We start from the raw sequence: 14,753 nt of genomic DNA, 5'->3' as shown, positions 1-14,753 counted from the left end.
AGGATTAGAATAGGTCATGGTCACAGATTGAGAATTATGCGACTTTCTATCCTGCATTTTCTATAGTCTCTGCATCTTTCTTTGAATGTTCTGGCAGCATTGATAACTTGGGATTCACATCATGTTGATGGATATACCATGTCCCAGTTCTGGCTTACAATCTACATTACTGAAAACTAGCAGCAAAAAGTGTGAGACATTAAATACTTCTCAGATATGTGTGGCTCTTTTGGGGTTAATCTCATCGAGACCTGTATTTAATTTAATGGCACCAGAATCCTGTTCCTCACCGTCCAACAAATTTGGAGGTAACCTTTGATGTTTGTGTTTTCCATAATTCCTACATCCCTTTCTGCTGTTCAGGCCCTCTTAAGTGTTTCACTCTTCTGACCTTTCAAATATAGTCTCTTCCTGCTGCAACCCATTCTAGAAACATTTTCAAAATACTGGTTTGGCCATGCTTAAAAAAATATTTGTCATTCTTGGAGGTTTCTAGGAAATAACTCATTCCAAAAATCAAATAGTTATCCCATCTTTCCCTTTCCACTTTAGAGAAAGTTCTTTATAGAAGAATCACGTATGATAAGTGGGATATAAGTTTGATAGAATCAGAAAATCACTATTTTGCAACCCTTCAAATGAAGTAATGGATCAAGGTAACAATCATCAATGGCTGCTATAGCCATTAGGTAAAATATTGATAGGAAGGTTTGTGGTAGCTTATAATATCACCAGAACCCCACCGACCCACCGATCAATCTTAAAAGACACTGAATGTAGGACAATCAGGCATCACGTTCCTCTTGAAGAAATACAAAAGAAAGTATGCATCGTCCCCTGTGAAATATTCTTGGAAAAAACAAGAAGCAAAAGCTTCTAGATCTAACTAGACATGGAGATACCATGAGCCAAATCCTGAATGGAGAAATTTTGCAGGACATGTGGTCCAATTCCTTTTTCAAATAAATGGTATGAGGAAAAAAACATGGGGCAAATATTAGAGAATAAAAGAGACATGTCAACCGAATGTAGTGTTGGGTTTTCGTTTAAACAAGCCATAAAGACTTTTTGAGATAGGAAAACTGAATAAAGTAATTATTAATTAAAGAAATCTTGTTAATTTTATTGAGTATGACAACGATATTGTGGTTCTGTCAAGATAAAAAAAACATATCTATTAGAAACACATTTTAAAGTATTAAAATGCTATAATTCCTGAGATTTACTTTAAGATAGTCTGCCTTGGGCTGAGGATGTAGTTCAGTGGTAGAGTACTTATCATGTATGAGGCCCTAGGTTTGATCCCTAGCACTGCAAAAAAAAAGGGGGGTGGGGAGGGTTCGCCGCCTGCTGCACAAGCGCAAGGACCCGAGTTCGATCCCCAGTACCAAAAAAAAAGGGGGAGGGAGGGGGTAAGGAAAACGGAAGAGGGTAAATGACAAGAAAAGCAAAATACTGATGTATGCTAAAGTTGGGTAATAGGTACATAGAGTTTCATTTTTTGTGTGTGTATGTTTGAACATAAAAGTTATGAAAAGAAATATGAACGCTATTGAAATTATTTGACATTCCATAATGAAAAGTTAACATGCCAAAGAACCTCAAATCATGTTGAACAAATCTGCCAGAAAGCAGAGACTTGAAGACGCTTATATTCAGATTTTAAACATTTTCCTCACATAACATATGTATTCAGACACAAGGCTGGCTTCATGAACATGCAATCTGTACAGTCACATGTGACTGCGCTCAGAAGTGTCCTACATTTAATTTTTATCAAGGGCCCTGTGTTTTTATTTTGCACTGGCTTCACAAATTATGCAGCTGGCCAAACATGCACACACATGCACACGCACATATGACTGCATATGACCTATGCTAAATACATTTAACAACACTTAATTGTGCCTGTGTTTTATATATATATGTTTATGTTAAATATGTGTATTTAATAAATGTTTAATGATAAAAATTTATAGTGAAGCAACTAGATTAAAATGGCCTTTTCAAAACTATGTGTGTGTGCATTTTAATAAGCAAATAAGGTCCCTGGATCTTGCCCCTCTCCTTCCCTAATTAAAAAGTATTTAAGGGCCTGGGATTTAGCTCAGTGGTTCTGGCACCTGTCATACAAATGCAAGGTCCTGAGTTCAATCCCCGGTACCAAAAAAAAAGTATTTAAGGGCTGGGGATTTAGCTCGGTGGTTCTACCGCCTGCCTCACAGGTTCTGAGCTCAATCCCCGGTAAAAAAAAAAAAAAAAAAAAAAAAAAAAAAAAGGTCTTTTATTTGCTATATTTCTGAGGCCTAGAAAATATATACTCAATAAAAGCTGCTAAGAATTTCTATATTTATGGTGTAAAAGTAGAAATGTTACAATAAGGCAAAGTTAAAAGCCTGTGTTCTCACTGGCCACATTATTTAGTTTTCTTATAAGTATAGTTTCATTCATCAAAGCTAGAAAATATTAGTCTTTATTTTAAAAAAAAGAATTTCTTGAGGACCGGGGATTTAGCTCAGTGGTTCCACCGCCTGCTGTGCAAGCAGAAGGACCTGAGTTCAATCCCTGGTTCCAAAAAAAAATAAACACACACACAAAAAAGAATTTCTTGGGCTGAAGGTAGAAAACTTGCCTAGCATGTGCAAGTCCATTTTCAATTCCCAGCATCCCCCCAATTTTTCTTTGCACCCAGAAAATTTAAAAGTAATGCAGCAAATACATATACCCTAACCTATATTTGCCAGTTATCCAATGGGTTAACATTTCACTGTATGTATTTCACCAAAGCATTCATTGTATCTCTCTCCAAATATTCATTGATTCTTTAATCCTTTCATTCTTGCTGAACATTTGAAGGTTACAGCCATCACAGCACGTCAGCCCTAAATATTTCTGCACGCATTACTTAAGAATAAGGTATTTTCGGCTTAACCACAATATCATTATCACACCTAGAAAATTAACAAGTATTCTATGTTGCTATATTGTTATCCAATATGCAGTCTATGTTGAAAAATTCTCAATTGTTCCCTGTGTGTCTTTCATTCATGTTTTCTGATTTTAAGTGTTGAGAAGACAATAAAGATTTGACCATTGTATTTTCTCTATATTTCTGTCTCTCTCTCTTTTTTTTTTTTTTTTTTTTTTTTTGAGACAAGGCCTTGCTTTATATGTCAGGCTGGTCTTGAACTCACTATGTAGCCCAGGCTGGCCTCGAACTCTCTGTGAACCTCTTGCCTCAGCCTCTCAAGTGCTAGGATTACAGGTGTGTGGGCTTGTTGTCTCTTAATTTAGAATAGTTTCCCTACTTTTCTTCATGATATTGACTTTTTAAAGAATGACCTGTAGAATGACCACATTCAGGATATGTCTAATAATTTCCTTGTGAATGAATTCTTGTTAGGAATTTTTTAAGGAAGAAAAGTTGGTGATATTGTCTGATTCTTACATCACATTAGGAGATGCATAGTGTTAGGTTGCTCTACCTTGAGTGATGTTAGGTCGAATCACTTGGTTATTGCTACTGGTTATTGTGGTGACCACAGTCTGTCCATTGTAAAGGTTCATTTCCCCCTTTGTAATATATCCTGTGTGAGATGATACATACATCTTTGTGAATATTCTCTTTCCCAAAACATTTTCACTCAATAGTTTTAGCATCCATTGATGAATCTTGCCTTAATCAAACACTGTTCTGGAAGTTGAAAATGGATAACTGATTTTAATGAATACTTTTTAAAAAATAGCTATACGCCTTTATTTACTATTACTGTGAATTTTCTGCTTAGCTTAAGTTGAGTTGACTTTAAAACGTGTAAAATACATGGCAGTTTTAGATTGGAAGTTGATGGCTCTATCTTGAATTAGCCTCCAGGGTCTTTGAAGACACAATCCAAATTATGTTCCACCTTTCCCTACAGCAATTCAGGACCACAAATGAGCACACCCAATGCTCCCCAAATATGTCTTTTCCTGAACTCTTGCCAGGCCCCTTGCCCAGACTGCCCATTGGTCTCTCTCATCCAAATGCCTCACATGTGTCAAAGGTTCAGGAAATGTCACTTCTAAGCTGTGTGGTCACTAGAAAGTGATCTTGGCCCTCAAGATCGACTATTTTCTGTTCCTAGTCATTGCCTTAACAGCTGTTATCTTTTTGTAAAAGCATCTGTTATCATAGATACAAAATATATTTTAAAAGAACTTTGCAACAAAAACTAGTGCACTCAACATCCAGTTTAACAAGAAATGTCCCCATTGCCATCGAAAGCCACTTCCCCAATCCTTTCCCTCCTCTCAGATAACCACTGTACAGAATTTAGTATCTATCCCTCATTCCCTTCCATCTATTATCTTATTGCATTTGTTGGGATTTCTAAACAATGATTTATTTTTGTGTGTTCTGGAACTTTAAGTAAATAGAATCGTTCTGTAAGTATTTTCTGAAAAACTTTGTTCACTTAATATTATGTTCCTAACACATATATTGTATTATGTTACTGCATTTAGCTTAAGTTTTCAGTGCTACATAATACTCCACTGTGTGAATTCTTTTCATCTTTTCTCCTTTTGATGGGCATTATGGTTGTTTCTGATTCTCCTATAAACAGTTTTACTGAATAGTTTTTTTTCAAGTTATAAAGAAGCTTTATTGAAAACAATCTTTACTAAAGTTTTAATGCTTAAATATATGTGAAATCATTCCTAAATGAAACACAAAGCTATTCTTGCTTTGTCCTATAGTCATTACTGCTTGCAAGTTTTTTCCTTGATATTAAACTATGAAAGAAAAACTTAAGGATATCAAAACTCATAGATTACTTTGTGCATTTATCATTCTTTTAACAAATATCTTAGTAATTAAATAGTACATCAAGGCCATAAATCATCATCTCATCTCACAGGACTATTTTTTATTACTCAGTTATTGAGAAAATCATTTCTATGTTGTGTCATACAAGCCTGAGGCTATCCTGTAGACAAAGGGTAGGTAAATAGCACTAGTTTTTCCCTCTAATCAGGTTTTTGATTTTTCATTAGGACAGAATTTGAGGGTGGGGTATTGGATTCAAGTAGGGTTCATTGTATTTACATTTTATCAAACAGATTCTTAAAGAATAAGCTGATGGCATATAATTTTACAGCACACATCCTCATTAAGTTGAAGCATAAAAATAATGCCTCTAAATATTTAACTGTCCTTTTATCAAACTTTGACAAACACATTTGGGCTTCAGCAAATGTCTGAGCAAATCAGCTTTTGTTTCTTCGTGGTCCTCCGTCTGTCTTTTAACACGACACTTGTGTGGTTATTGAATTTACACTGTAACAGTATTTCAGTCCAGTTTCCCTCTCCATATTTCCTCACACCAGATTTCAAGTTCTTGTCCTCTTTCCAAAGCCACGCCTGTTTTTGCCTAAATTGGTGTTTTTCATGAGTTACTGATTGGTTCTTTGAAACCGGTCTTTCAGTGTCTCTTCCATTTCCCTTTTTTCCCCTTTGAAGAATTCCCACTCTCTCTTTCTTATTAAGGTCTTGCTGACAGCTTGCTTGTTTCAACTTAGATAAGAAGAGATTCATGTGAGACCTTTTTTCTTTACTCAAATTAGCTTCATTTTCTGTTTCATTATCATTACCATTAGGCTTATCCTGAGAAGTTATTATTCTTGTTTTCTCACTTTCCACTACTTTTGCTGCTTCATTAGAAAAGTTGAAAACACATCATTAGAAAATACATCATGGATTTTTCATCTAGCACACAATTCACATAACTTTTAACTTCCTCCATCATGTGGTTGTAGCTGAAGTGCTGAAAAAAAGGAGTGATATGGATCCTTCTGAGAGATTATCATAAGCAATTTCCTTTGTCATGTGAGAATATGGGTCACCAAATATTCTTTCAAAGACTTCTGCTTCCATAAAACTGCCATGTTCCATGCAAACAGCTATGGCCTGAATTTTAATTGAATTCTGTATTTCTTCAAGTGTAAGAATGTTTTTTGAAGTAAAAAAAAAAACTAATGAAAACCTATCTGACATGAAATTTTAAAAAACGGAAGAAAATGAAAATAAGAGGAAATATCTATCGATAGCCTTTAGAAAATTAAAGGAAAGCACAGATCAGAAGTGATACTTTTTAGAAGGGCCCTAACAGGTATTTCTTTCCTTTTTCTCTGAGGCATTCTTCCACTCAGCCAAGGTCCTTAGTATTTCTTGTGTGTCAGGTCGTCTTTGAGGTTCCCGTGATATTAATTTCTGTAGAAGGTTTTTCTGTAATCATAAATAAGTGTCAATAGTAAGAACTAAAACATTGGAATTAACTAAATTGTGATTATTTTCAAATACTTACTTCTTTGCTATCAAACACATCATAGAAGATGCCTTTCCTTAGATCTTTGAAAAACTGAAAATGAAACATATATTCATTTATTAGGAAATTATTTACTTGAGAAGAAAAACAAACTTAGAATACATTAAAGGCTAAGGATACCCTACATCTAAGCTGTTCCTAGAGTTTTGGAAAGTCTTTTTGGCCAAGCCCAACCAGAAAATCCTTACCCCCACACTCAATCTAATAATCATCCTTAACATTCAATGTTTTGAAGAGTTACATATGTGACATTCATTATCTCCCTTTGTCGTTCCTGGAACCCTATGAAATGGCTAATTTAAATATCCATTTTTATAGAAGCAAAAGCTGTTGACTAGGCAAAATTCCCTTTCCAGAGCTTCAGACTAGCATACCAAGTTGCCACCTGCCTCTAGTAGTTACCCACTGTCTACATAAGAAAATCCTTATTTTTTCCTCAGTTTAGCACCAACTTGACTTTCTAGTTCCATTAACCATCACTTCAAACTACATTTCCCACAGTTTCCAAATATACTCCGCACGGTCCCATCTTCACATTGGCACCTCCTGCTTCCTATTTTGGACCATTAGAAACAACCTGCCCTCAGACCCCAATTGACTTGCTTTGGTGAAATCTGAACCCACAACTAGAAGGATCTCCCTTCCTAGATATTTCCACAGAATTTATGCCTTTTCCTAGAACACTTACAGCATTCTCTTGTCTTTCTTCTTAGAAAATGAACTATTCGGGCCGGGAATTTAGCTCAGTGGTTTCGCTGCCTGCTGCGCAAGCGCAGAGACCTGAGTTTGAGCCCCGGTACCAAAAAAAAAAAAAAAAAAAAAAAAAAGAAAATGAACTATTCAACCAGGTGCAGTGGTGATTGCCTGTAATCCCCGCACTGTGGGAGCTGAGATGAGGCAGATCACAAGTTTGAGCGCCACCTGGACAATTTAGAAACTTATCGAGATCCTGTCTCAAAATAAAAGAAATAAAAAAATTGGGGATGTTGCTCAGTGTGAAGGTCTTAGGTTCAATCCTCAGTACTAGAAAAAACAAAAACAAAAGCAAAAATAAAAAAAAACTTGTTCATTTCTATGATTCTTGGAATACCTAGCACAGTGTCTTTTACAAAGCAGGCAATGAAAATTTGCCAATTGATTCAAAATAAGAGTCTTAATAAAATGTACACATCTTTCAAGAAGATAAAAGTTTTTGTTCTATAAAAAATAGTTCTCAGGCCGGGGATTTAGCTCAGTGGTTTCGCCGCCTCCTGCGCAAGCGCAAGGACCCGAGTTCGATCCCCGCTCAAAAACAAAAAAAAAAAATTTGAGATGGAAAATTCATATTTCACTCTCAATTAGTCACAAACATGCTGAAGCCCACCCTCACACATGGGCAATAACTGCACCAGTGCAGACATTCAATAAGACATAGAATAATTTTTGTTGCTTAATTTTTAAATTATTTACCTCCATTGTTTCCTGAACAGTGCTACAAATGTGAATAAGTTCACCAAGAATTAGTCCCAAAGCAAAGATGTCCACTTCCTTTCCATAATCTTCAGCTGAAGCCAGCTGAAGAGATCAAAACATAGTTGCCTTGGTTACTTATTTGATATAAGTATCTACGCCTTCTGAAACCACAAAATCTTCTATCATACAAAGAATCTATTTATTTGCAGGATTGTGGAGTCTGACAGCCCAGGTCCAAATATTAAGCACCAAATAGCAGACTCTGTGGTGTAAATTAACCACTAATATGGGAATAGAATAGTTTTAACTGTAAAATGGGTCTAATAGTAGTATTGGCCTCAGAGCTTGATTGTGGGATTAAATGAAATGCAGCAGGTGAAGTAATTAAAATAGTGTCTAGTGAGTGACTTTCACGCCAATATTCATAACATATTTATAATATTTCATAGCTAGAAACAATCCAAATGTTACCAACAGGAGAATGGAAAGACATATTATGGTTTAGTCATATCACAGAATACTAATACTCAACAATAAAAAGGAATTAGCTGCTGATACAAGCAAAGCACTAAAGGTTTGCCAGTGTAATACCTTTAATGAAGAAATTAAATAGAATTGAGTACGTACAGCATGATTCCATTCATATGACATTTAAGAACAGGAAAAACTGAAGCATGATGATAGAAATGAGAGAACTGGTTGCTTTTGGAAAGTAGGGGGAGAACTGGCTGGAAAGGGGCCTGAGGAAATTTTTCTGAGGTAATAAAAATGTTCTACATGTTCACAGACTTACAGACTACCCAAAGTGTGTACACTGGTCAAAGAAAATACAGGCACATTTAAGATATGTTCATTTTGTGGCACATAAATGATTCCTGAATAAAATGTATTTAAATTTAAAAATCACCTAAGATCTGGGCCAGATGGTACATATCTGTAATCTCATCACTCTAATAAGCTGAGGCAGGAGAATTGCTATATTTGAGGCCAACCTGAGCTACATAGTGAGTTCAAATCACCCAAAACTACATGTTGGGACCATGTCTCAAAAAAAACCAAAAGATCACCTAAGAAAAAGAAAAGCACAATATTGAATATTTTTAAAATATTCTGAGGGATGCAGGAGCTATTTAATACAGCTGGAGTTAAGGGAGCCATTAGCTCCCTATTGTGTTCTATGTTCACATCACACACACACACACACACACACACACACACACACACACACACAACTTACATTACTTTTTTTTTTTTTTCGGTACCAGAGATCGAACTCGGGACCTTGTGCTTGCGAGGCAGGCGCTGGAACCACTAATCTAAATCCCCGGCCTTTACATTACATTTTTATGCCGAATTGTCTCCAAAGGGAAGAGGTAAGTGCACCCTCCATTGCAAGTTCTCAAGACATCAGCTCGCTCAGTGCATTTATTCTTAGATGACAGACTAGTACAGGTATTTTGAAAGATAATTATCAAGAAAATCATCTTTTTTTTTCCTTTGGTACTGGGAATCGAACTCAGGATCTTGCTCCTGCAAGGCAGGCACAGTGCCACTGAGCTAAAACCCTGGCCCAAGAAAATCATCTTGAAAGAGTACTTAAAACCCAGAACACAAAATAAGATGAACAATTTAAAAGATGAAAACAGATAACCAAAATATTAGAGTGGAAAGATTTTGTTGCTAGAATAGATATCCTTTTGTTGGTGTCTGCTTTTCAGTGATATACTCTGGGAGTGGCTAACTATAGGCCTTTGCCTCTGTCCTAAGATCCAACTGTCTCTGTTAATTTAGAACAGGAGGGTGCAGAGTAATTGGCCCAGCACCCAGCTCTCTGGAAATAGACCACAGAATTGTTAATGACAAAAAGACAACCCAGATATTGACATGCAGAGAAAGCCAGTTAACAGCAACAACAATGCCACCTTGGCAGTAGCAACAATAATACAGTCAAAGACAAACTAGATGCTGACATACCACAAAAACCAATAAGGTACCAACCTTAACCACAGAAAACAGATCTATAATTATAGTATAAACACAGAGGACAAACCAAATATTGGCACACAGTAAGTATCTACTGGGTGCAACAACTACACCTCCACTAACAGTAGAAAAGATTTCAATAGTAATAGCATACAGTTAGCTAAATATTTAAAGATTAATAAAACTCAATGGTTATATGAGTAAAGATAGAGAGGGTGGGGAATGGGAGAAAGAAGGAAGAAAAATTTGAAAAATAAAGGAAAGATGAGAAGGAGGAGAGAAAAGTGAAATAAAGGATCCCATTAAAGAGTAAAAGGAAGCTGGATGTGGTGGTGCATGCCAATAATCCCAGCACTCAGGAGGCTGAGACAGGAGGATCATTTAGAATTCAAGGCCAGCCTAGGCTACACAGACTTGTACTGAAAAGTAAGACCCTATCTCAACCCTCCCCAAAGTAAAAGAAGATAAAGTTACAGAAAAAAATAAACAAGAAAAAAACAGAGCAAAAGAAAAAAAGAAAAAAGAAAAAGAAAAAAAAAAAGTTAACAGGGAAAAAAGCCCAAACCCCAACAAATCAATGAGAAAAAATGACTACAAAATAATTCCTCTATTTTTAAATGAGTGATTTACATCTAGGGTCTGCAGTCTTGGAATCCAGCAGATATAAGGGAGGGACAGTGAGTGACTGATAGGACCTATTGTGTTTCCACATTCACACTTTTGTGTATGAATGTTGAATCCTGCCTCGCCTTTCCCACTGGGTATGGTTGGTCAATAGTGTCTGTCCTATGGCTATAGTCTGTCCAGAAACTCCCACTTTTCATGTCCCTCTGAGGTGCACCCCAAGTCACAGTTTTCCCTACCTGGCTTTATAAGCCATGGATTTGTGAGGTGTCCTCCTGCTCTAGAGGCTCTTCTGTCCATATGCCTCAGGCTGGGGCAACCATCCAAGCTGAGCCATATGCTTGCTCACATTGGTAGGTAGAGAAAGCAAACAGACCACTGAGTTCTGTGCTGGATGTAGGTGCTGGAGTAAGATTGAAACAGACCTCTAGACTTGATGCCAGTACTTTCAGAACCAGCTGCCTGTGAAAGCCACACAGACCTGGCCTGGCATCTCACCACATATGTGGGGCCTCCAAATTCTTCCCGTCCTGAGTTTAAACTTCTCAGAGCGTCTATGTCTAATCCATGTCCTCTCTGAAACTGTCTCTTATGACTCTCTCCCACTCAGTCACTGTGAACTTGCTACAATTTAAAAAATATTATTGTATCATATATGACAATCTCAAACATTCATGAATTCATGAGTTTCTGGACTCTTTTCACTGCTTTTAAAAAAATTTTACTGTTTAAATTATTGAAGCACTAAAAGATATACTTTAGTATTTATCTGAAGGACCTCCCTTTTCATTATTCTTCAATTTAAAAATATCAGAGGTAGCTGGGCACAGCGGTGCATGTAACTCCAGCACTCCGGGAAGCTGAGATCAAAACTTTGAACTCAGCCCGGGCAACTTAGTGACTTAGCAAAAACCCTGATGCAAAATTAAAAATTGAAAAAGAGCAGGGAGTCAGTGTAAAGGCTGTGGGTTCAACCCCCAGTACTGGAGAAAAAAATCTAAAATGTCCTCAGTGGTTTACATTTAGGACTCCAAATGACCTCTAGAATCAACTTGCCATACTCCATAACTGGTCTTGAGGTTTTGATAACTGTTGTATTGAGTTTGAGGATTTGGTTGAGGAGAATTGATGTGTTTCTATGCTTGAGACTTCTGCAGAAAACTGGTGTTTCTCCCACTTATTCAAGTCCTCCATCAGTTAGTTTTTTGCCAGGCTATGCTATAATAACAAATCAGCCTGGTTCCCTAGTGATACACAAAGCACCGAAAGTTTCTCACTCACATGACATTCTTACAGCAGTACGCGTGCAGTTCTATTCTACCCATCTCTTTTATTCTAGTATCCAAGATGAAGGAAGAACAGATCTGGGTCATTGCTGTCCTCAAGGAAGAAAGCAATAACAGAAACTTGTGGTGGTCTTTGTAGGTTTGCAGGTTCTGCTTAGTGGTGGCCCATATACATCATTAAACCTCATTGACAAGAGCAAATTTCATGGTACAGATGAAGGCTGTGCAGGTGAATTGTAATCCCCTCACGGTGAAGACAGTGCATAATCAAGAGCAAACCTCAGGCAAAAAACATAAACAATAGAAACATGAGAAGACAAGGCAACAAAATGCATCCCAAAACTCTCAACTCCTCCAAACTGGTCCATGGGGCATTGATGGAGAGGAAAGCAAAGCCACACAGCTGAATTATTCAAAATGATAAAATAGGTTAAAAAATAGATCACAGGGGACGTTGTGAGTTCAAAGAAGATACAACTAAACAGATAATAGACTAGAATGATCAACAAGTTTACAGAAGACACTAATAAAAAGCTAGCTGAGCTAAAGAATAAAAAACAACAATGAGCAGGCTCAGAATTTAGCTTAGTGGTGCCATTGCCTGCATTGCAAGTACATGGTCCCAAGTTCGATCCTGGGTACCAGAAAAAAAAAAAAAAACACAAATGACCAATTTGGCAAAGAATTGGATTCTATGAAAAGATACCAAACAAAAATCCAAGAGATTGAAAATTATATTAGAAGTGTGGGCAACATATATGATCAATGTGAGGACAGATTGTCAGAACTGGAAGATAGGGTTAATGCTGGGGGCCATATATTCAGAGATATCTTAAAAAGAAGAGAACATGAAAAATGAATACAGTAACTGCTAAATGATGCAAAGAGGACTAATCTAAGATTAATTGGAATCAGTGAAAAATCAGAAGGCAGCACAAATAGCATAAAAAACCTGTTTACAAAAATGATAGCTGAAAACATTCCAAATATAGAGAAAGAGTTTAACATATACATAAGTGAAGCATATAGAACCCCAAATAGCCATGATCAGAAAAGAACTTATCCACAACACATTACAGAAAAAAAAAATCCAAGAAATCCAACTCACAGAAAGAATCTTAAAAGCTGTTAGAGAAAAGCAACGAATCACTTATAAAAATAAACCCATTAGAATTAGGGCAGACTTCTCAACAGAAACTTTAAAGGCCAGAAGACATTGGAAAGAAATGTTTCAAGCCGCAAAACAAAAACATTTCCAAACCAGACTGATATATTCTGCAAAAAAATGTCTTTCAAAATTTATGGGCAAATAAGTTTTTCGCATGAAAAGGAGAATCTTAAGAAATTAATGACAAGCAAACCAGCACTCTAAAAAATACTCAAGGATATTCTAGAAACAGACAGTGAAGTCAACAACAAAAATCTAATAGAATGATTACACTAGGCAGAGTAACCAGTGAAGCAGGAGGGGGTGAAAAAAGGAATCAGCAACAGGAAAATAATGCAATGACAAGAATAAGTCAATACCTTTCAGTAATAACTCTCAATGTGAATGGTCTCAATTCTCCAAGCAAAAGACACAGATTCACAGAATGGACCAAGATTAAAAAGTCAATAGTATTTTGAATACAAGAACCACATTTAATGCAAAAAGAAATTCATACATTAAAAATCAAAGGATGGAGCCGGGGATTTAGCTCAGTGGTTCTGCCACCTGCCTCGCAAGCGCAAGGTCCCGAGTTCGATCCCCGGTACCAAAAAAAAAATCAAAGGATGGAAAACAATATTCCATCCAATGGAAACCCAAAAACAAGTAGGAATAGCTATTCCATTTTCAAACAAAGTGGACTTCAAGACAAAATTGATCAGAAGTTGAAAGAAGGTCACTATATATTGGTTAAGAGAAAAATTCAACAGAAAGAGATAACAATTATACACATGTATGAACCAAACACACCTGCACCCAACTTTATAAAACAAACACTGCTGGACATAAAAGATCAGATAAATACCATCACAATTATAATGGTGGGCCCCAATATCCCACTGTCATAAATATACAGATAACTAGACAAAATATCAACAAAAAATTATCGAGATTGAACCAAACTTTCAAACAAATGGACTTAATAGATAGCTGTACAAAGTTTCATGCAACAACAACAGAACACATTTTCTTCTCAGAAGCACATGAAACTTTCTCCAAAATAGACCATGTATTAGTCCATAAAGCAGGCTTAAATACAGTGGTATCTTGGTTGACAAACTCTATTCTCGCCACAATTCTGATTGCGAAACAAACTGGACAAGAACTGAATCAAATTTCCCCATAAGGTTACCATTGAACCTAACTGTTGAATTTGATTTGGTTCTTGTCCAACTCAGTTTGCAATCAGAATAGTGGAAAGAATCAAGTTTGTGAACCAAGGTACCAATGTTAATGTAAATGAATTGTTATTATCCCATGCATATTATCAGATCACAGCACAATGAAAGTACAAATCAATGGCAAAAGAAACCACAGAAATTATGTAAACATATGGAAATTAAACAATACATTCTTGAATAATCAATGGGTCGGAGAGAAATTGAGAAATAAAAAAGACAGTTCCTAGAATCAAATGATAATGCCAGCACAACATACCAGAACCTATGGGACACAATGAAAGCAGTCCTAAGAGGGAAGTTTAGTCGTGCCCCCCCCCCCATCTAACTGAAGACCTTGCGCTTTTGAAGCAGGTGCGGTGCCACTGAGCTAAATCCCCAGCCCTCTAAGAGGGAAGTTGAAAGATGTGAATGACCACATCCAAAAAACGGAGCAAGCCCAAATAAATAACATAATGATACACCTCAAGTCCTAAAAATAACAAGAACAATTCAAATCCAAAACTAGTACAACAAAGGAAATTATTAAGATCAGAGCAGAAGTTACAGGAATTGAGAATAAAACAATATAAGGAGTCAAAGATCTGATTCTTTAAAATAATAGACAATGTAGACAAACCTTTAGCTAATCTTATGAAAAAGAAATAGGGCTGGG

At 36.4% G+C, this 14,753-nt stretch overlaps 1 protein-coding gene and 1 pseudogene across 3 annotated transcripts in view; both read right to left on the bottom strand.

The window, feature by feature from the left end:
* Window positions 1-4,890: 4,890 nt before the first annotated feature.
* Window positions 4,891-6,037, bottom strand: LOC101725215 (telomeric repeat-binding factor 1 pseudogene; annotated as a pseudogene). Its single transcript, XR_015453007.1, has one exon. The product of XR_015453007.1 is annotated as a telomeric repeat-binding factor 1 pseudogene (transcript).
* The window catches only part of Eif2ak2 (eukaryotic translation initiation factor 2 alpha kinase 2), a 48,354-nt gene continuing 38,491 nt past the window's right edge, over window positions 4,891-14,753 (bottom strand). For both annotated transcript variants that reach the window (XM_004839297.4, XM_087216138.1), the window contains 3 exons: window positions 7,818-7,922; window positions 6,348-6,401; window positions 4,891-6,268 (listed from right to left, as the gene is read on the bottom strand). In XM_004839297.4, coding sequence (XP_004839354.1) covers window positions 6,146-6,268; window positions 6,348-6,401; window positions 7,818-7,922 — 282 coding nt within the window. In that variant the 3' untranslated portion in view covers window positions 4,891-6,145. The remainder of the gene's footprint in view (window positions 6,269-6,347; window positions 6,402-7,817; window positions 7,923-14,753) is intronic.

Source organism: Heterocephalus glaber, unplaced genomic scaffold (genome assembly GCF_053883595.1).
Source record: "Heterocephalus glaber isolate CG9 unplaced genomic scaffold, H.glaber_assembly_v1.0 deba00001457, whole genome shotgun sequence".
Lineage (NCBI taxonomy): Eukaryota > Metazoa > Chordata > Mammalia > Rodentia > Bathyergidae > Heterocephalus > Heterocephalus glaber.
The sequence above is the reverse complement of the archived record's forward strand: the minus strand, read 5'-3'. Positions and strand labels throughout refer to the sequence as shown.